Source organism: Mustela nivalis, assembly GCF_964662115.1.
Source record: "Mustela nivalis genome assembly, chromosome: 12".
In the NCBI taxonomy this organism is placed as follows: domain Eukaryota; kingdom Metazoa; phylum Chordata; class Mammalia; order Carnivora; family Mustelidae; genus Mustela; species Mustela nivalis.
This window is the reverse complement of record NC_139031.1, coordinates 12,965,198-12,987,213: the sequence shown is the minus strand read 5'-3', so window position 1 is coordinate 12,987,213 and position 22,016 is coordinate 12,965,198. Positions and strand designations below refer to the sequence as shown.

At 43.9% G+C, this 22,016-nt stretch overlaps 1 protein-coding gene across 13 annotated transcripts in view; it reads right to left on the bottom strand.

Moving 5' to 3' along the window:
- The window catches only part of SLC37A3 (solute carrier family 37 member 3), a 49,221-nt gene that overhangs the window by 16,195 nt on the left and 11,010 nt on the right, over window positions 1-22,016 (bottom strand). For all 13 annotated transcript variants that reach the window (XM_082693927.1, XM_082693925.1, XM_082693920.1 and 10 more), the window contains 5 exons: window positions 21,257-21,365; window positions 13,103-13,195; window positions 10,019-10,102; window positions 7,341-7,486; window positions 1,011-1,107 (listed from right to left, as the gene is read on the bottom strand). In XM_082693927.1, coding sequence (XP_082550053.1) covers window positions 1,011-1,107; window positions 7,341-7,486; window positions 10,019-10,102; window positions 13,103-13,195; window positions 21,257-21,365 — 529 coding nt within the window. The remainder of the gene's footprint in view (window positions 1-1,010; window positions 1,108-7,340; window positions 7,487-10,018; window positions 10,103-13,102; window positions 13,196-21,256; window positions 21,366-22,016) is intronic.

Below are 22,016 nucleotides of genomic sequence, written 5' to 3'. Positions count from 1 at the left end.
ACAAAAAGTAGATGGAGAGTAAACAACCTCCCCTTCCACCTCTTCTCCCATCCACTTAATTCCCATTTTCTTAACATATAACCATTGTTGCTATTTGATTTCTACTTTCCAGAGACTGTTTTAGAAACATACAGGCCAATACCAATACATACTCTGATTCTTTCTCTATTTTATAAAAATTGGGGGCGCCTGGGTGGCTCAGTGGGTTAAAGCCGCTGCCTTCAGCTCAGGTCATGATCCTGTGGTCCTGGGATCGAGCCCCACCTCGGGCTCTCTGCTCAGCAGGGAGCCTGCTTCCTCCTCTCTCTCTCTCTGCCTGCCTCTCTGCCTACTTGTGATCTCTGTCAAATAAATAAATAAAATCTTTAAAAAAAAAATTAAAATAAAAAAAAATAAAAATAAAAAAAATAAAAATGGCATCCTTCAGCCCACATTGTTCTGCACCCTGGCTTTCCTCACTGAACAAACCACAGAGAACTTTCCCTACCAAGACCCAGAGCTCGGGGCGCCTGGGTGGCTCAGTGGATTAAAGCCTCTGCCTTCGGCTCAGGTCATGATCTCAGGCTCTCTGCTCAGCAGGGAGCCTCTTTCCCTTCCTCTCTCTCTGCCTGCCTCTCTGCCTACTTGTGATCTCTGTGTGTCAAATAAATAATACATAAAATCTTAAAAAAAACAAAAACTACACATTCAAAACTTTCACCTCTTTTTCTGTGTATTGTTGGTCTTCTTATCAATTTGCAGGCATGCTTTACTTATTAGGAAGATTAGCTCTTGAACTGTAACATGAGTTGCAAATACTTTTTCCCAACTGATTATACTGTCTTCAGACTTGGGTATTTTTCCCGTGAATAATTTCTGTGTTTGAAATTCTCAAAAGTTTGTCCATTTTCAATGTAAGCCTTGCCCACCCAAACACAGCTCTACACAGTTCTAAATGGCCACAGTATTATTTCTTTAAAAAAAAAAACATATTATATGTACTCAAGAAAAAGCTAGAAGGAAATACCTACCTCATAACCGTATTGCAGAACAGAAGAGGCCAGGCACGCTCCCAAAATATTGCCCACTGAAGCACAGGCACTCCAGAGACCGAACACAACTCCTCGTCTAAGAGAACAGGGACACAAAGAAGACAACAGAATCAGAAGGAATTCTGGTGCAGGTCAAATACAAAATGGCCAAAACACTGAAAGTTCACATTCCAAAAATCAACATTCTATCTTAAGATTTTTTTAAAGTACACCCAAACGACAAAACATTCAGGTCACTTAAAGATAGTATTAAACTAGGGGCATGTGGGTGGCTCAGCTGGTTAAGCATCTGCCTTCAACTCAGGTCATGATCCCAGGGAGTCTGCTTCTCCCTCTCCTCCTGCCCTGTCTCCCTTGCTCTCTCTCTCTCATGTGGATACTCTCTCCCTAATAAATAAAAACTTTTAAAAAAAAGATAGCTATTAAACTAAAGTTCAATTTTGGGCGCATCATAAGCCACTGCTAAGAGAAATTTGAAAATAAGCTACAGATTAGGAGGAAATATTTGTTTATTGCTTACCTAATAAAAGACCCCCTTCCAGAATATAAAGAACTCTCAAAAATCAATTATACAAAACAAACAATCTGGGACACCTGCTGGTTCAGTAGGTGAAGCATGCAACTCTGAATCTTGGGGTTATAAGTTCAAGACCCACACTGAGTGTAGAGATTACTTTTTAGAAAAAATTAGGGCGCCTGGGTGGCTCAGTGGGTTAAGCCGCTGCCTTCAGCTCAGGTCATGATCTCAGGGTCCTGGGATCGAGGCCCGCATCGGGCTCTCTGCTCAGCAGGGAGCCTGCTTCCCTCTCTCTCTCTGCCTGACTCTCCATCTACTTGTGATTTCTCTCTGTCAAATAAATAAATAAAATCTTAAAAAAATAATTAAATTAGATTAAAATTAAAAAAAATTAAATCGGGGTGCCCGGGTGGCGGTCATTAAGCCTCTACCTTCAGCTCAGGTCATGATCCCAGGGTCCTGGGATTGAGCCCCACGTCAGGCTCTGCAGGCTCTACACGAAGCCTGCTTCTCCCTCTTTCACTCTTCCTGCTTGTGTACCCTCACTGGCTGTCTCTCTGTCAAATACATAAAATCTTTTAAAAAATTAAATCTTAAAAAACCCAATAAAATGTTAAAGAGTATGAATCTACAATCATTTCAAGATAAAAATGTTTTTGAAAAGAGGCTTCATGAAGACAAAAACATGACACCAATAAGCACCTAAAAGGTGTTCAACATCGTCAGACATTAGGAAAATAAAAATTAAAACCACGATGATGTACTACATACCTACTAGGATAGTTAAAAGTGAAAAGACCACACATGTGTTGGCAAGAATACACAGCAGTTAGAGCCCTTACATACACTCTGCTAATGGGAATTTAAAATGGTAAAACCACTTGGAGATGAGAACGCCAGTTTTTGATTTTTTTTTTTTCAAAGACCTTATGTATTTATGTGTCAGAGAGACGGCACACAAGCAGGGGAGTGACAGGCAAAGGGAGAAGCAGGCTCCACACCAAGCAGGAGCCCTATGATGTGTGACTTGATCCCACCACCCTGGGATCATGACATGAGCCTAAAGCAGACACATTTAATGGACTGAGCCATGCAGGCGTCCCGACCACCAGTTTCTTAAAAAGATAAACATTCACCTACCACATGACCCAGCCATTCTACTCTGACATATTCATCCAAGGAAAATGAAGGCATATGTTCCTACAAGGATTTGCACACAGACGTTCACAGGGGCTTTATTTGTAATAGCCCAAAAGCGACAACAATCCAAATGTTCATCAACAGGTGCAAAGATAAACTGTGATCCAACAGATCACTGCTCAGCTATAAAAAGGAATGAACTATCGAGGGACATGACATGACTGGATCTCAGAATAATCACACTGAACTAAGCAGATAAGAAATAGTATATACTGTATGGCTCTACAGATATGAAATGTGAGAAAATTCAAATTAATCTAAAGTGACAGGGGCACCTGAATAGCTCAGTCAGTTAAGCATCTGCCTATAGCTCAGGTCATGATCTCAGGGTCCTGGGATAGAGCCCTGCGTTGGGGGGACGGTGCGGGAGGGAGGTCCCCGCTCAGCAGGGAGTCTGCCTCTCCTTCTCCTCTGCCTGTCCCCTTGTTTCTGCTCACTCTCTCTCTCAAATACATAAATAAAATCTTTTAAAAATAAATAAATAAGTAATGATCTACAGGGACAGAAAACAGATCAACAGCTGCCTGGAGATGGCAGTGGGAGGGAGGAAGAAGACAGCAGGAGGTGGGGGAGAGGAACTACCAAAGGGCATGAGGAAACTGTTGGGGGTGATGGGTAAGTCCATTGCCCCATGGTGGTTTTAGGAAGGTATGCAGGCTGAAACTCATCAAATGGTACATCTTAAATATGTGCAGCTTATCACATACTATAATGAAACCATTAAAAACAAAAGGAAAAGAAGGATGGGTAGACGGAGAATCTAGTAGAAGGAAAACTAGCTATTACAACAGTCCTGGAGAAAAATTATTAGCTCTGAACATAGGTAATGGCAGTAGAGCTAGTAAAAGAAAGAGGAGTTAATTTTTTTTAAAAGATTTTATTTTAGTAATCTCTATACCCAATGTGGGGCTCAAACTCACGACCTTGAGATCAACAGTCACATGCTTTTCTGACTGAGCAAGCCAGGTGCCCCATATTAATTTTTTAACACCAAAACTTGTATTTTATTCTATTTAACACATATATTCAAATGTGTTTATTGATTTATAAGGAATTTCTACACCCCACATGGGGCTAAAACTTACAACACCGAGATCAAGAGTGGCTTGCTTTTCTGACAGAGCCAGGCTGGCACCCCTCTATTAATAACATACTATGTTATGTCTAGATTTTTTAGCTCCTTAAACATTTTTATAATCTACTAAAACAGAAGGGGTCCCAGAAACAAACAGGAAGATAACACAGCAGAGTGAAAAATTCAGCCTTGGTTCAGAAGTCCTGGTTCTGTGGCTTCCAGGTGCACGATCTCATCAAGCTTGGTGCTACCCCAAGTATACATGTTAGTGTGACCTAGCCCAAATCCACTCAAACACTTGACCCTGGGGGTGCCTGGCTGACTCCAGTAGAGAGCATGAACTCTCAGGGGTGGGAGTCTGAGCCCCACAATGGGTGTAGAGACTGTGTATGAATAAAACCTTTTTAAAAAATAAAAACTATGCTGGGGCGCCTGGGTGGCTCAGTGGGTTAAAGCCTCTGCCTTCAGCTCATGTCATGGTCTCAGGATCCTAGAATCAAGCCCCGCATTGGGCTCTCTGCTTGGCGGCAAGCCTGCTTCCTCCTCTCTCCCTCTCTGCCTGCCTCTCTGCCCACTTGTGATCTCTGTTTGTCAAATAAATAAATTAAATCTTTACAAATAAATAAATAAATATAAATAAAAACTATGACCCTGATAAAGGAGCATGATTCATCCGAAGTTAACAGCTTTAATTTAAGGCAATGTCAACAGATCACTTAGATCCCTAAGGCCCCAAATTTTTCTACCTGGAAAACAAATAATTTGAACTAGATAATCTCTATGTTCTCCCCAGTACTCAAACACCCTGCCTGTTCCTCTAAAATATATAAAGCCTAACAAGAGCGTCCTGGAGAAGAGTCAGAAGGTCAGGCTCTAAATAACACTGGCTGACCAAATATGATTTTAGAAGAAACTAGTTCAGGGGCACCTGGGTGGCTCAGTCGGTTGAGCAGCGGACTCTTGATTTTAGCTCAGGTCATGATCATGGGGTCCAGGGATCAACCCCCATGTTGGGCTCCATGCTCAGCAGGGAATCTGCTTCTCTCTCTCCTTTTGCCTCTCCCCTGGCTCATGCTCTCTCTCATATAAATAAAATTAAAAAAAAAAAAAAAAAAAAAGTAAGGGGCCCCTGGGTGGCTCAATCAGTTAAGTGTCTGCCTTCGGCTCAGGTCATGATCCCAGGATCCTGGGTTTGAGCCCTGCATCAGGCTCCCTGCTCAGTCGATAGCCTGCTTCTCCCTCTCCCTCTGCCTTTGCCCCCTCCCCAGCTCATGCCCTCTCTCTCAATCTCAAATAAATAAAATCTGTATTTTTAAAAATAAATAAACAAATTTAAAAATTAAATTTAATTTTAATTTGTTTAATAAATAAATTTATTTAAATAAATAAATTTATAAATTAAATTATTTTAAATTAAATTTAAAATAAAATTTAAAAATTTTAAATTTTTTAAATTAAACAAAATATGTGTCCAAGCGATTATTTTTGAGTGACAGGATTTCAAGTGGTTTGACCTTCATTTCTCTTTGTTCATTTATATTATCTGGTTTATCCACAATAAACATGAAGCCTTTGTCTAATTTTTTAAAAACATGAATGGGGAATAAAATTACTTTGAAAATCTTGATAAAAAATAAACAGCACACACACACACAAAAAAAGCAGCACATGAGCATATAGCATCACCTACTCCAAAAGGAAACTAAAGTATCAATGGGAACAAGAACCTCTTAAAATTAATTCTGTTAAACCAGTAATGCCAGAGTTAGAATTCAACAGAAATCACGAGCACACTGAAGTAGAGTCAGCATATGCTCATGAATTGGTTCTAATTCTACCCACAAGACATTTCATAGGCGAACTTTCATGACATTGCAGAACATTAGGCATTCAGGACTCCCATCGTGAAACTGGGGAGGCTAGAAACCCGAGGGGAGCCAGGCAGAGCAACCACCGATCACTTGGTGGGTGGATAATGTCCGCTGTATACACTGGCCTACAGTAAAGGAGTAAACAAATCAAAAAGATTGAGCCATGGGTGAAATAAATGTATATCTCACAATATATAAATGTTTATCCAGGAAAAATGAAAGAAATCTAAATTAATAATATTCCTGAGATCAGACTGTCACCAAAAAGGCAAACAGCAAAGCCAAGTCTTTGGGTATCTCAACTCCTTTTCCCCCCTATAAATGACATATGGCTCTTCCTCCTGGTGGCCTGGATATGGTAGCAGAGGTCCACCCTCAGGCTGTGGCCTACATCACACATAAACTCACATACCTTCCGACAACTACTTGAAGTTTTAGGGAAAAAATGTCCAATTTGGGCTCTTAAGTCCCAAAGTTTGGCATTCTTCATCCACATCTTTTTTTTTTTTTTAAGAGATTTTTATTTATTTATTTGGCAGACGGAGATCACAAGTAGGCAGAGAAGCAGGCAGAGAGAGAGGAGGAAACAGGCTCCCCGCTAAGCGGAAAGCCTGATGCGGGGCTCGATCCCAGGACCCTGGGATCATGACCTGAGCTGAAGGCAGAGGCTTAACCCACTGAGCCACCCAGGCGCCCCTTCATCCACATCTTTAATTAGTCTTTGTTATATAATCTTGGTTAAGTCCTATAGATGATTTTTGGCCTCAGTTTCTTCACCTCTACTCTAAGAAGATAAAACTAGACCTTCAAAAGTATCAAAAAAGGCAAAGGAAGGCAAAACCCACAGAACACACATGATGGGATGGCATGTGAGATTTATTTTATCAGGTTATATTACTTATGTTCTGTAAAGGGAAGATTTTTATTAAAAACTGAGATGTAATGCCTTAGCCACACTCAAAATCTGACCATGGCCAGTGAAGTATTAAGAAGGTGCCTCACTGGGACATGAGGGTGGCTCAGCTGGTTAAGCAGCTGTCTTCCACTCAGGTCATGATCCCAGGGTCTTGGGATCAAGCCCCACATTGGGCTCCCTGTTTGGAGGGAAGCCTGGTTCTCCCTTTCCCGCTCTCCCTGCTTGTGTTCCTGCTCTTGCTGTCTCTCTACCAAATAAATAAGTAAATTGGGGCGCCTGGGTGGCTCAGTGGGTTAAAGCCTCTGCCTTCAGCTCAGGTCATCATCTCAGGGTCCTGGGATTGAGCCCTGCATCGGGCTCTCTGCTTAGCGGGGAGCCTGCTTCCCCCTCTCTCTGCCTGCATCTCTGCCTACTTGTGATCTCTGTCTGTCAAATAAATTAATTAAATCTTAAAAAAGAAAAAGTAAATACATATATAAATAAAATCTTCTAAAAAATAAAAAATAAAGAATAAGAAAAAGAATGTGCCTCACTGGGCTGGCCATTCCCCAAGTCCACACCATTCCCGTAATACATTCAGACATGAAAGCTTTTCTCCCTCAACTAGTCTAACTTTCTAAAATAGAGAAAAGATGTGGGTAGTGTCAAAAAGATCAATTTGATGACAAGTCTGAGTAACCTGATATTAAAACCACTTGAAAGGAGAAACTAAGTAGGATGTATAGCATACCCAGCTTTCCCAAACCAGTTGCCCATGACAGCCACGACGCAGGGCCAACCAGTGGACTGCAGCAGGCCATTCACAATCCACAGGCAGCAGTAGAGCACCTTGTTGTAGAAATGCAGCCATTCTGTGACTGTGCCAAAGATGAACACCTGAGAGACGAAGGGAAGAAAAGGGGACATGTGACATCCACACAGACGCTTTCAGGGACACCAAACTGCCTATCACACACACGTTTGTGCATGAAGAAACACATTCCAAGGTCTAGGGCCCAAGAGATCTGGGCTGACTCCTCAGGTGCTTCCGCTCAGAGCAGCACTGAGTAGGACACCCACCAAGCCATCAGCACAGACCAGCGACACCAAACACAACGCTCATTAATGATTACCCCCACCTGACTCGTCTTTTAGCCTCTAAGAAGTCCTCACTGTTGGACTTCATGAGACAACTCTTGCCATTTTCTCGTCCCCGGGTCCAGGTGCAGCGAGGACCACTGCAGGGCCTGACTGAGGTCATGTTTGTGTGTTCAGGGCAGTGCCACATACGCCACGGGGACCAGGGCGCACCAGCTATGGTCATTATCACGGCCATTGAGAGAACCATTGTAACCTCTGATCTGCTTGGAATTCAGGAGCATTAGGCCAAGTCACTGCTTTTTTTTGGCATTTTGCTCAAGTGGATGTTTTATCAGTATTGAAGTTTCTTTTGGAATATTAAAAACTAGTATGTACAATACTGTAGGATTCCATTCTGGAAAAAGCACAACTATAAGGAAAGAAAAATGGTCAGTGGTTGCCAGAGGCTGGGGCCAGGGGGAGGGGAGTGGTGGTGACAGAACCAGACTCATTTGGCAAAACTCTACACCAAGAAGGGCGAGTTTATGCACATACTTCAGTTTTCAAAAAAATGTGGAAAAAAAACCAAAACAAAAATGTACACAGGCTTTAAAACAATATGTATATATGTGTGGGTGAGCAGGCCGTGAATAGGTTTAGTGAATCAACCTCTCAAAGAGCAGATACTGGAAAACAATAATAAAATTGGGTCTAACTGAACTCCATGCTTTTATTCAACCAACAAAAATTCCTCACTAGGAGCTAGGAAATAAAAAAAGATGCATCAGATGTGGATCTTGGGCTCTCCCACACCTCACTAGCCCAGTGTTGTCCACATGCCTCACACAGAGAAGCCCATATAAACGTCCCTACCAGCCCCGGTGGGAGGCTTTCAAACAAGGAGGCTGGAGCACACAGCAACCACACCTAGGAAATGGCAGACAAGGGACAGACACCCCGGGAGTCAAGTATTGGTAAATCTGTGACCTCAACCACTGTGCCACAGACTCCTAGGGAAAGCAAGAGAGACACAGAAATGAGTGGCCTAAGTGGTCCACAACCTCAGTGCCTTCAAAGAAATACGGGCGGGGAAGCACAGAAGAGGAACCGATTCCCTTCAAGAATGAAGGAGGTTTGGTGCGCCTGGGTGGCTCAGTGGGTTGAAGCCTCTGCCTTTGGCTGAGGTCATGATTCCAGTGTCCTGGGATCGAGCCCCACATCGGGCTTTCTGCTCAGCGGGGAGCCTGCTTCTTCCTCTCTCAATCTGCCTGCCTCTCCGCCTACTTGTGATCTCTCTGTCAAATGAATAAATAAAATCTTAAAAAAAAAAAAAAAGAATGAAGGAGGTCAGTAAAGAAGTACCACGAAGAAGTGCCACTTGACCCATAACTTGCTGGCGACACTGAGTGAGACTATGGAGAGCTAAAAACAGCCACCCAAGGCAAGAAGATGGGCAAGAGCAAACACAGCGAGGTGGGAAGGCACAGGATATGGCAGGACCATGGAAAATAGTCTGGTCACAGCCCGGGGGTGAAGTACAGCAACAGACATGACTGTCAAGGCAGGCCATGACCCGGTTCTCGAGAGCACAGAATGCCATGCTATTTATGCTTGGCTCTTGTGCCCACTTCGGCAGCACATGTATTATTGATGGGAGGCTCTGGTGCTGAGTCATGGAAGGAGCAGGATCCAAAACTCACTTTAAAAAGACTTGCCCAGGGCGCCTGGGTGGCTCAGTGGGTTAAGCCTCTGCCTTCGGCTATAGGTCATTTGGGGTGCCTGGGTGGCTCAGTGGGTTAAAGCCTCTGCCTTTGGCTCAGGTCATGATCCCAGGGTCCTGGGATCAAGCCCCGCATCGGACTCTCTGCTCGGCAGGGAGCCTGCTTCCTCCTCTCTCTCTGCCTGCCTCTCTGACTACTTGTGATCTCTCTCTGTCAAATAAATAAATAAAATCTTTATAAATAAATAAATAAATAAAAAGACTTGCCCAGGGCGCCTGGGTGGCTCAGTTGGTTAAGAGACTGCCTTCAGCTCAGGTCATGATCCTGGAGTCCCAGGACCCAGTCCCACATCGGGCTCCCTGCTCAGCGGGGAGCCTGCTTCCTCCTCTCTCTCTCTCTCTGCCTGCCTCTCTGCCTACTTGTGATCTCTGTCAAATAAATAAATAAAAATCTTAAAAAAAAAAAAAAAAAAAAGACTTGCCCAACTGAAAACACACATACAATATTAAAAAACAGAAGATTAATTTTACTTTTCTATTCTACATACAGCAATGGGGATCGGTGCTTGGATTCTAATATACCCAACCAAGATGATGATATTGGTGATGATAATACCTCTTCAACTTACCACTAGTGCAGAAGAACACATTCCAAAAGATAGAACCCATCGTAAATTAAGTCGATCTCCAACAATTCCACTGATGAAAAGGCCCTAAAAATAAAACATTTTTTTTTACAGTTCTGAATAACACAGTCCGAAAAAAGGAATATGGGTTGCAAAGCAAGAGGGAATTAAAACACCAACACGATTCAAAACTACACTTCATTCCTACATCAGACTAGCTGTCTCCATCAGTTTTACACATGGTTCATGAAATGACAGTGCGCTTTGGTAAGCTATACTGTAAACAAACTCACGCTATACTATAAACAAACTCATGCACCAGAATTCTGTAATCCAGTGTAAACTTGGATTCTACCAAAAGTAGATTCCCTTCACTGCCTAAGAGGAGACTGGAAAAACAAAAATAAAAACAAAATGAGAAGAAAAAAAAAAAAACAGGCATACTAATAAAACAAGCACACAAATATATTTCATTTTCTAGAACAGATCCACAGATCAGTTATCTGCATTCCCAGAGGGGCTGCTCTTAGCCATCTGCATCCTGAATCAAGATGTATTACAACGCATCCTGCACAAAAGAAGCTTCTGGGGCATGGGCACTGCCTGCTTAATCTGGCCCCTGGGTTTCATGACTTCACTAGGCAGGGAGAGTAGGGGCGCAAAGACAGTCATCAGTTGAAGGTTAAGTACAAATGTTCTGCCTTCTGCTCTCCTCCCAATGAGTGGCAGGAAATGAAAACCTGCGTCACGGTAGCAAGGCAGACTAAAGAGCCCAGGGCAATACACTAGGTTTCCTCCCTAAATATATAAAATAAATAAACACCCTGACTGAAAACCTAAATCCAGATACAAGTGTTTTTTATCAACTGACACCTGCGTTAGAGAAAATTCAGATGATGTGTCTCACTATGGTGAACCTGTCACTACCTCAAAAGAGGTACCTGTAAGCTTTCAATGATGTGTTCTACAGCTGCCACTCCCAAGCCTTATGCTATATATAGCAAAGGGGGTGAAGAAACTCTCCCAGTGTTTCAGATTAGGCAATCAATCCATTCCCTGTTGTTCCAAATGCCTGCATGACGCCTGGAAGCTACAGAAGGCCGTGCAGCTCAATATAAAGAAGCAGTATGATCATTGACGTTTCACGGCGCATTTTATCTCCTAAACCTGTTTAATCCCAGGGACAGGCATTATCACAACTCTACAGAAGAGAAAACTAAAGATCAAAAAAGGTCAAATTCCATTTCAAAGCCAAGTTTCACACAGCTAGTTGATGGTGGTAGAGCTGGTCTTTGCACTAGACTACCCCGCTTCTTAAAATACTCCATAAAAGGCTCAAAGAGAAACACCCCCGGGAGTGCTCCAGCCAAAGCCGAATGACCATACGGGCATTTCATACAGAAAACGCCCAGGGTGAAGAGCATGGCTACAGAAGCCACGGTCTGCTCCAGTTGTTTCTACAAGTTTCCTCTTTGAAGAAGATAATCCAATAACTGCCCAAACAAACATGCAGAGAGTACTCTGGAACTTTCTCCGGGTATTTCACATCACCTGGACATTCATAATCAAAAGGCTTTTTTATGAGGCGCCTGGGTGGCTCAGTCTGTTAAGTGTCTGACTTTTGATTTTGGCTCAGATCGTGGTTTCGGGGTTGTGGGACTGAGCCCCTGTAGCTAGGCAGAGAGTCTGGCTGCCAGTCTCTCTCTCCCTCTGCCCCCCCCCAACCCCGCTGCTTGTGTGTGCGCATGTGCACTTTCACTCTCTCAGAGAAATGAAACTGTAAAAGACAAAGGCATCTATATAACTGTACCCATTTTCAAGAGAGGCGGTCAGACACGGGAGACACTGGGAGGAAAGGGAGGCCCACTGATGGTGCATGTGTCCAGTGGCTACCACCACTTCCCATGGCCTCAATCCAGCAGCCACCCTTGCCCCCTACAACCTCAAGGAGATCCTAGCTGTCCCCTCCAAGACTACCTCAGACAGAGAACTAGCCCCTGCCCTGCTGGTATGGCTCTTCGACACCACCATCCCACAGTTCTCCTCCTTTACTGTTCTACCTTGGCCTTGCTCGCCCATTCCTCACAGCTCCTGCCTCTAAGGGAAGCCCTATGCTCAGCTGTCACTCCTCTTCCCTATCCTCACCCAGTCCCTCGATGATGTCATCCAGTCTTGTAACTCTGAAAATTATCTATGTGCCAAGGATTCTAGAATTCATACTACCAGCCTGAACCTCTACTTGAACTCCAGACTCCCCTAACCAAGGGTCTACTCTTCATCCTTTGGACAATAACAGGTAACTCACAGGTAACATGTCCAAAAGACACTTCCCCCACAGCCTCCCCTCCCTGTCGTCTTCCACTCTGTTGTGACACTTCCTCCCTAGAGTTGTTCTCAACACCTCTTTCTCTTACGTTCCACATTCAACAGGAAAAAGAATTATTGGTTTTACCTTCAAAACACAGTCCAACCCTCCTCTTCCCACCTCTGTTACTCCCACCCTGGATCTAAACCACCATCACCCTTCACCTCAAAACTGGAAAAGCCTAACCTGCCTCCCTGGGCTGTCTCTGCCCTTCCGTCTGCTCTCCTGGGGCAGCAAGTGCACCTGTCCAAACACAGGGCAGATCTTGGTACTCCACTTCAGGTCTTTGCTCAAACAGCCCCTCCTACCTGAGGTCTTCCCCAGCTATCCTACTTAAATTACAACTCCCACCCAGGGCTCTTTATTCTCCTTTTCCTGTTTTTTTTCTCCACAGCACCTACCCCCTTCAACCATACTCTCTATTTGCTTATGTGCAGCACCGCATTACTGTTTGTCTTCCTTAGATCCCATTTCAAGAATGTAAGTTTTGTAAACTGAGGATTTTTCCTGTGTTGCTCACCGATGAGCTCCCACAGATCTGGCATGTGCTAGGTGCTCAGCAAGTATCTGTCAAACGGATGGCTGGCTGGCTGGCTGGCTGGATGGGAGGGACACAGAACATAAACTTCAGCAAATTCTAGAATCCCTTACAAACTTCATAAGGTTGGAGTCATTTCCACTTACTTCTTTCTCCACCTAAACCCTCCAAATTCGAAACTTACCACAGCATAAGAGAAGAGGAAAATAGTGTCGAGGGTCCCAAGGAAAAGAGTGGCCTCCTCTGCGCTGGGAAACAAACGGTTGCGGCTCCAGATCTACGGCAACACAAGAACCCCGTCAGGCCCCGCTGGTACCAGGCTGTCCTTGTCCTCCTCAGAGCGCCCGCATCTACAGCCTCTGCCCACCCTCACAGAATCCTGCAAAGGCTGAAGAGAGGAAACCTGCACTCCGTAGGTAAGGAAACACACATGCTAAAAGGTCTGCAAGGTCAAAGCTATTTGCACAATACTAAAATGTTATCTGCTTTTGCTCAAGCAGGAGTCAAGGCAGTTACACCCCATCGTACCATTCACTGCTATAAAAATAGTAATAGTAATCGCTATATTTATTGCCATGGTCACAGTTTACTTTTTGTTTTAAAGATTTTATTTATTTATTTGACAGAGAGAGAGCACAAGTAGGCAGAGAGGCAAGAGAGAGAGAGAGAAAGCAGGCTCCCTGCCGAGCAGAGAGCCCCATGCGGGACTCGATCCCAAGGTCCAGAGATCATGACCTGAGCGGAATGCAGAGGCTTAACCCACCGAGCAACCCAGGCACCCCGCCATGGTCACAGTCTTAAAAAAAAAAAAAGCCAGGGACGCCTGGGTGGCTCAGTCATTGAGTTTGCCTTCAGCCATGCAATTGAGTCCCCCTACCGGTTACCTGCTCAGCGGGAAGCCTGCTTCTCCCTCTCCCTCTTCCCCTGCTTGTGTTCCCTCTCTCACTCAGCCTCTGTCCATCAAATAAATAAATAAAATCTTAAAAAAAAAAAAAGCCAATTTCACTTGAGCATATCCTTGCTACATGCTAGATGCTCAATAAAGATTTGCTGAGTAGGGGGCGGGGCGCCTGGGTGGCTGGACCCGTTGAGCGCTGGACTCTTGATGTCAGCTCAGGTCATGATCTCAGGGTCATGAGATTGAGCCCCGTGGGCTCCACGCTCAACAAAGACTCTGTTTGTCCCTCTCCCTGTAGTCCACCCTGCCTCACACACATGCTAATATATAAAAATCTTTTTAAAAAATTTCTTGAGCAGTGAGAAGTATTAATTTTATTAAATGTGGCCCAAGTGTACTTCTTTTTAGTAATGAACTCTGTGTGCTGGAGTGGAGAATGGGCACCAGCACTCCGCACACCAAACTCCCAGGGCTGTCCTGAGGGAAAGCACCTGGGCAGCTGTGCAGGGGCGAGCAAGGAGGCTGTTTCCTACTAGAAAGAAGGACTGACAGACAAGCTCTAGTTATTCAGATTTGGGTATCTGGCAGATACTTCCTCAGAAAAGAATGAAACAAGCTTATCACTTCTTCAGAATCCAATGGAAGTAAAGACAGACCAATGGATCTTAATTTAAGTAAGGGTATAAAAAGTTAATTGATACAATTTCAGATTCCACATGGCAACTAACCTTTAAGAAATTGCCCCTTGTCAAATTCTGGTGTAGTATCAAAGATGAATGCCCACAATTAACTGAAAAAGCTATTAAAATACTTCTCCCCTTCCCACTATGTTATCTGTCAAAGGCCAAATTCTCTTCCTATAGTTCAAAGGATCATGTTGCAAGACACCGAATTCAGAGGCAGACATGAAAATCTACCTTCTATTAAGCCAGACATGAGATCTGAAAAATGTAAATCAACGCCACTCTCCTCACAAAGTGCTTTTGTTTCAAAAAATCATTTTTCGTAAAATGTTATTTATGTTAACACATTATGGGTTTATTTCACTCACTTATAAATAACTAAAAAACCAAGGTATTTTTTAAGATTTTATTTATTTTAGAGGTGGGGGAGAGGAAGAGGAAGAAGGAGAGAATCTCAAGCAGATTCTGTGCTGAGTGTGGAACCCGATGCAGGGCTCAACCCCAAGCTCCTGAGGTCATGACCTGAACTTAAATCAAGAGGTGAATGCTTCACCAACAGAGCCACCCAGGCATCCCTACCCTTTTTATTGTAGAAAACGGATGTGTTTTTTTGTTTTGTTTTGTTTTGTTTTCAATTTCTCAGGGCACCTGGGTGGCTCAGTGGGTTAAAGCCTCTGCCTTTGGCTCAGGTCGTGATCCCAGGGTCCTGGGATTGAGCCCCACATCGGGCTCTCTGTTCAGCAGGGAGCCTGCTTCCCCCTCTCTCTCTCTCTGCCTACTTGTGATCTCTGTCAAATAAATAAATAAAATCTTTAAAATTAAAAAAAAAATTCTCAGTTTTAATTTCTAAAACAGTAAGTATCTAAAAATATAAACCCACATAACCGAAAGCTCTTTGGGATCTTCACAGCAAAAATTCAGAGAACTACTGGAACAAATGATTTCTGAGATAGGTGTGACAGGAAGGAAATTCTGACTTTAGAGTATTAAGAAGAAAAATCACAATCAGCAATAAGAAAAAATCTTTAAAAGAAAGTAAAATGATAAAAGAATATATAAAGTGTGATTCTAAAGGACTGGGACTCATTTCTATGTGGCTTATGGCACCGGTCTTGCTCCTTTAACACCACCTCACATACTACTGTCGTCAGGGAGAAGAGCCTACAAAGCTAAGATCCATCAGTATTTCAGTGCACTAAGTAGGGCCCTAAAGTTCTCCAGTTAGTTATTTTGCCACATTTTCCCTCAGACCACAATCTTTGACCCTGATACTCATCAGGACCCAGGGCCAAGTCCTGTTGGGTACACACCAGTGTGAGCTAGAGACAGCAGACTCAAGCAGCTGCTCAAAGTTTCTGGAGTTTTCTTTATTCTCTCAAGATGTCACCAAAAGTCCCTGCACAGGTGGCTTTCACAAGAACTCACAGATTTTAAACAGCTTTCTTCTGCTTCACTGCCAGAATTCAGCTGAAATATACTTTGGATGGCTTACTTAACAAGTAGAAGACAAAAACCAGGGGTGCCTGGGTGGCTGAGTCAGTTAAGTGTCTGCCTTTGGCTCTGCTCATGATCCGGGTCCTGGGATCAAGCCCTGCATCTGGCTCCCTGCTCATCGAGGAGTCTGCTTCCCCCTCTCCCTCTGCCCCCACCCCCAGCTTGTGTGAGGATGCTCTCTCTCTGTCAAATGAATAAACAAAATCTTTAAAAAACAAAACAAAACAAAACCGAAAACTAAAAAAACAACCTAGGACTAACACAAAGATACAGAAAATAGGATAACAGAAAATCTAGAAAAGAATATTTACTACAATCATAGAAGTCAGATCAAGATGAGTATATATACTAAGTGAGAAACGGTCCATGTCAAACACAGTGAATCATCCAATGTCTCGTGAAAGTCACTGACAAAATGACTTTACCGTGCTGAAACCCCACACACTTCAGTGGTTTAAGCTGGCCTGCGTATATGTACAATTATTTGAACCCACCAGCCTGTATAAATGTGGGGTTTTCCTGTGTCTGGTGGAGAGGGTTTGCACGAACCTACGAGAACAGCTGCGTGCTGAGGCACTTCCTGGAAACACAAAATTTCCTGCTTATACCAACAGTGACAGTGTGGGTTTCCTAAGCGAGAAGGTTCGTCACCGAGTGAGGGCGAGGCATGCGGTGGGGACGTCAAGGTTCCAGCAGTGGTGAGCAGAGGATGAGCTAAGGCTGACCTGCATTCAGGGGTCTGTCCTCTGCCTACCCAGAGTGGTATCAGTTGACAAGAGGTTCTTCAGGGGAAGAGGGGCTGGGGATGAGCTTGAGACAGAAAGCTGAGGACACCCTGAATTCCGCTTCCCTCTCCTGGACAGTGGAGGCCCCCACACTACTCTCATGGAAGACTGTACTGGCTGGAGAGGCAAGGCTTTTTGATTTAGTGAACACAATTCTGTTCACAATTTTCAGTCAAGTTGTCCGACTTGTCAAATTTAACCATTACCTCCTTATTATCTTTAAACATAGATTTTATGCTGTGTTCACTGGCTGCAATGTTCATCGGAATCAGCAGGATCCATTATAAATTCTCAAGGTAAAGAGACTGTAGGTGCTCAATTCTTTTTGTAAAGCATCATGAGTAATTTCTGATGATGCTGTTCAAGACACTTAAATATTTTTCAGAATAATTCCACATAAACTGCTGGTTCTAAGAATGCTTCCCACTTTGGACAAGAAAGCAAAGTTTCAAAGTGAGGCCAAGGCTGACAGTTACAGACCCAGAAGCACAGGAGGAATGAAAGGCACAGACAGCAGCCCGACTCCCAGCAGTGGACTTCAGGAAGGAAAAAACCCAGACCTTAAGGTCTAAACAAATGGAAAGTCAGCACTGCTGTCCATGAAGACAGAGATGGAAGTACAAAGATCTCCAGGATCAGTCTGAACTTGACTTCTATATAACCAATCCATCCAAACTATTTAATTCATAGTTCTGAATAAACCAGAATGGTGAAACCTGTTTTAGCAGCAATTAGAGTAACAAGCAAACATCGAAGCAGAGAAGTTAATTCGAGTCTCATTAAGAGCGAATAATGTGGGGCGCCTGGGTGGCTCAGTGGGTTAAGCCACTGCCTTTGACTCAGGTCATGATCTCAGGGTTCTGAGATCGAGTCCCGCATCGGGCTCTCTGCTCAGCGGGGAGCCTGCTTCCTCCTCTCTCTCTCTGCCTGCCTCTCTGCCTACTTGTGATCTCTCTGTCAAATAAATAAATAAAATCTTTAAAAAAAAAAAAAAAGAGCGAATAATGTGACATAGGTTATTGGCAGGAAAGAGTTAACACAGCAGGCCTGAGACTGCTCTCCTCCAAAGGGCCTACTTGTGAGGCGAGGCCCTGGCTGGCATCTGGGAACTGGGATTTTGGGAGGGTTCCCATCTTTTCCTGCTAAGAGTGGTTCACTGTACCTAAACTGTTTTTACAAACAATGTGGTTTATGCCGAACCTGCTTTCCTTCTGAGAGCCAGCAATTTTGTATGTGCCAGGCACAAGGTGCCTACATGACCAGTCCCAATAAAAACCCTCGGCGCTGAGTCTCTAATAACCTTCCCTGGCAGACATGATTCCACCAATGTTGTCACAACGTGTTGCTGGAAGAATTACACCCATCCTGTGTGACTCCACCGAGAAAGCACTCTTGGAAACTTGCACTTGACTTCCTCCAGACCTCAACCCCTGCGCTCTTTTTCCCCTTTGCGGACTCTGCTCTCTATCCTTTTACTGGAATAAACCGTAGCTATAAGTGGGACTATAAGCTGAGTCCTGCAGAGTCCTCTTAGTGAATCAAACCTGGGGGTGGTCCTGGGAACCCCCAACTCAGTTACCTAAAAAACAAACACAGACTTGTGCAGCATAACCAGAAACCCAGTGCCTCAACCAAATCCGGTCATTCTTTATATGAGTCAGACTGTATCTCTCCTCCAGCCTCAACGAGAGAAACCTAGGGAGACAGGTTTTCTTTGAATACCCAGCAAACCATCATGCAGAGGAATCAACTACTGTGCCCAGCTCAGAAAACCAAATATCAAAATTAAACAGCAGAACACTTTTCCCTCCATTTAAGAACTTCCTTGAAGTATTAAAGCAGAAGGCCAGTGAGCATCTTTCAATATTGAAAAAGAAAAATTCCACTGTGGCTGAGAGGTTGGAGCACACAACCCCTCTAAGGCCACTCCATCTTAAAGGTTTGTAACAAGTCACTTGATCGTTTTGACACACGCACTGTGCACACAGCACTAGTCAACAGTCAGTGTGAAATCTAGCCATCTATTCCTAACAACGTTTTTTTTTTTAAGATTTTTATTTATTTATTTGACAGAGAGATCACAAGTAGGCAGAGAGGCAGGCAGAGAGAGGCAGCGGGAAGGCCCGCTGAGCAGAGAGCCCGATGCGGGGCTCGATCCCAGGACCCTGAGATCATGACCTGAGTCGAAGGCAGCGGCTTAACCCACTGAGCCACCCAGGCACCCCTCCTAACATCTTTCTTTTTAATAGTTTCTGATAACTTAAATTCAAGAAAAATCATTCAAAAGGGCTGCCTGCTGGCTCAGTCAGAAAAGCATGCAACTCTCAATGTCGGGGTTGTAAGTTCAAGCCCCACGTTGGGTGTAGAGATTACGAAAAAAAAAATAAACTTTGTTTTTTTTAAGATTACTTATTTACTTATTTTTGCAAGGGAGAGAGAGAGAGCATGCGAGAGACAGCATGAGCAGGGGGAGGGGCAGAGGGAGAAGCAGACTCCCCGCTAGCAGAGAGGCCCCTCCAGCACCAGGATCATCACCCGGGCTGAGGGCAGCCACTTAACCCACTGAGCCACCAAGATGCCCAAAAATAAACTTTAAATAAAGGGAGGGTGGGGAGGAAAAACTGTGCAAGAGCATTTTCAACACATGAGCTCTGTGAGGACAGGCTCTTTTTTTTTCGTTTAATCCTCTCCCTAGGCTTTTTTTTGCTCACTGCCTAGAACAATGTTTATGCAAGACAGACCCTCAAGAAGCAAATGACTGAGTAACCTAATCACATTTTGAGGGGATAGTCCTATAACGTTCAGATATCCATCACCTTTTAATTGATCTAAATAGGGGGAAATATTCTAAGAAATAAGACATGTTGGGGCAACTGGGTGGCTCGGTTGGTTAGGTGACTGCCTTTGGCTCTGGCTCTGGCCAGGGTCCTAGGATCGAGCCCTGCCTCAGGCTCCCTGCTTGGTGGGGGTCTGCTTCTCCCTCTCCCTCTGACATTCCCACTGCTTATACTCTCCTGCTCTCTCTGTCAAATAAATAAATTAAATCTTTAAAAACAAAAAAAGAAAAGAAATAAGACATGTTGGGGCACCTGGGCGGCTCAGTCGGTTAAGCATCCGACTTTGTCTCAGGTCATGATCTCAGGGGTCCCGGGGTCCAGCCCCATGTTGGGCTCCCCCCCACCCTCTGCCCCATCCCACCCCCAGCTTATCCGCTCTCTCTCTTTCAAAAGAATAAATAAAATCTTAAAAAAAGACATGCCAAGAATATTAATATGTATGTATGATCCCACATAAGCAGAACTCAAGCAATGTGGTAAAGAATGAGTGGAGTGGACTTTTGTATTGACCAAAGACATAAACAACAGCATCTCCCTTCCAAACTGTCATCCAAGGATTCACCTGATCCATAATGAATTCAAGGAAGTGGATACACATTCTCTGACTTCTAGACTCTTAAACAAGATACAAACAAATGAAACAATTAAAAAGTATGTAAATACTGAAACATTAAACTATGTAACACATGGTGTACACCTTTCAGAGGGGGGAAAAAATCAGTTGAAGGTGGGAAGAAACTTGATAGGAAAAGTAACATTTTAGGGATGCCCTGGCTGGCTCAGTCAGTACAGCATGCACCTCTTGGTCTCAGGTTTGTGAGTTCAAGCCCCACACTGGCTGTAGGGATTACTTTAAAAAAAAAAGGGCGGGGGGGGGGGGGACCTGGGTGACTCAGTGGGTTAAGCCTCTGCCTTCAGCTGAGGTCATGATCTCAGGGTCCTGGGATTGAATCCCACATTGGGCTCTCTGCTCAGCAGGGAGACTGCTTCCCCTCACCCCCTCTGCCTGCCTCCTGCCTACTTGTAATCTCTCTCTGTCAAAAAGAAAAAAAAAGGTGGGAGCACCTGCGTGGCTCAGCCCCATTAAGCATCTGCCTTCAGCTCGGGTCATGATCCCAGGGTCCTGGGATCGAGCCCCACACTGGGCTCCCCGTTCTGCGGGAAGCCTGCTTCTTCTTCTCCCACTCCCCCTGCTTGTGTTCCCTCTCTCGCTATGTCTCTCTCTGTCAAACAAATAAATAAAATCTTTAAAGAAATTTTAAGCAGCAGCATTTCATCTTGCCACAGAGGGAAAAGCAAGACTTAAACGGGTGGGAAGAAAGTGCAAGAGCATACAAAAGAACATAAGCAAATTCTCAGAGGCAGAAGTGAGTACAGGTACTTGTGAAACTTGATTTAAAAGAACCCCTCACTAGAAATGTATCACTTCAAAACAGTGAGAGGGAAACTGCACAGAAGGGGAGAACAAGCTTGAATCACAGCAAGCTAAGAAATTGGGCAGAACAGTTTGGGTTTTATGCCATAGGAAACATCCATTTCAGAGTCCTAAGCAGATGAATGAAACAAAGTAGAACTTGAGAAGAACTTAGGAGGTGGGCACAGCTCCCTTCCTGAACCCACCCCTGCCTTTGCTCTGCTTACCTCTACAGGCAGTCCAGCTGACTTGTTAAAAGCAGTTGGGGTCCACTGCTTAGAGATACTGACTTTGACGTTGCTAAAAGTTTTTCTTGATGCGTGGAGCAACGAATAACTGCAAAAGAGAAAAGACACACGGCTGAATGAATAGCAAAGAAAACGGCATTCAATAAAATCCTGAATATAATCCCATTTGTTTTATTCAATTTTAGAATTCTTCTCTTAAAAAAAAAAAAAGGAAAAGTACTGCTTTATGGGAACTATCAACTGAACAGTCTCTCCCAAGCAAAAGAAAGAATTAACTAGTTGTCTTCCATATGAACCTGTGTTCACTTCTAACTTATCCCTCCACCTAGAAGACAGATGCGTGACTGACCCCAAACCACTCTAAATCATGGCGGCAGTTCTGTAAAGAATTTTAAGTCTTTTAACAACTGCTGGCCCCTTGATGCATTAGCCAGTAAGTAGCTGCCTCCTGAGTCCCATCTTTTCCTCCTTCTGATGTCCCCTCTCACCCCTCAAGCAAGCATCCAAGATTACCTATCAACTCTTACACAGAGACCCATCTCTTAGTTTCTGCCTTAAAACAAGTAAATCACATCATGTGTGGTGACTTCAGTAAAGATTAATAATAAAATCGACCCAGAAGAAATCATCAAAATAACTGAGTCACAGTGTTATAAGTAACACGGCTCCTAAAACCACACAACCTCGTTTGTGGCACCTATCAACCACTAAAGAGAGACACTGAGGGCCACAGAATCAT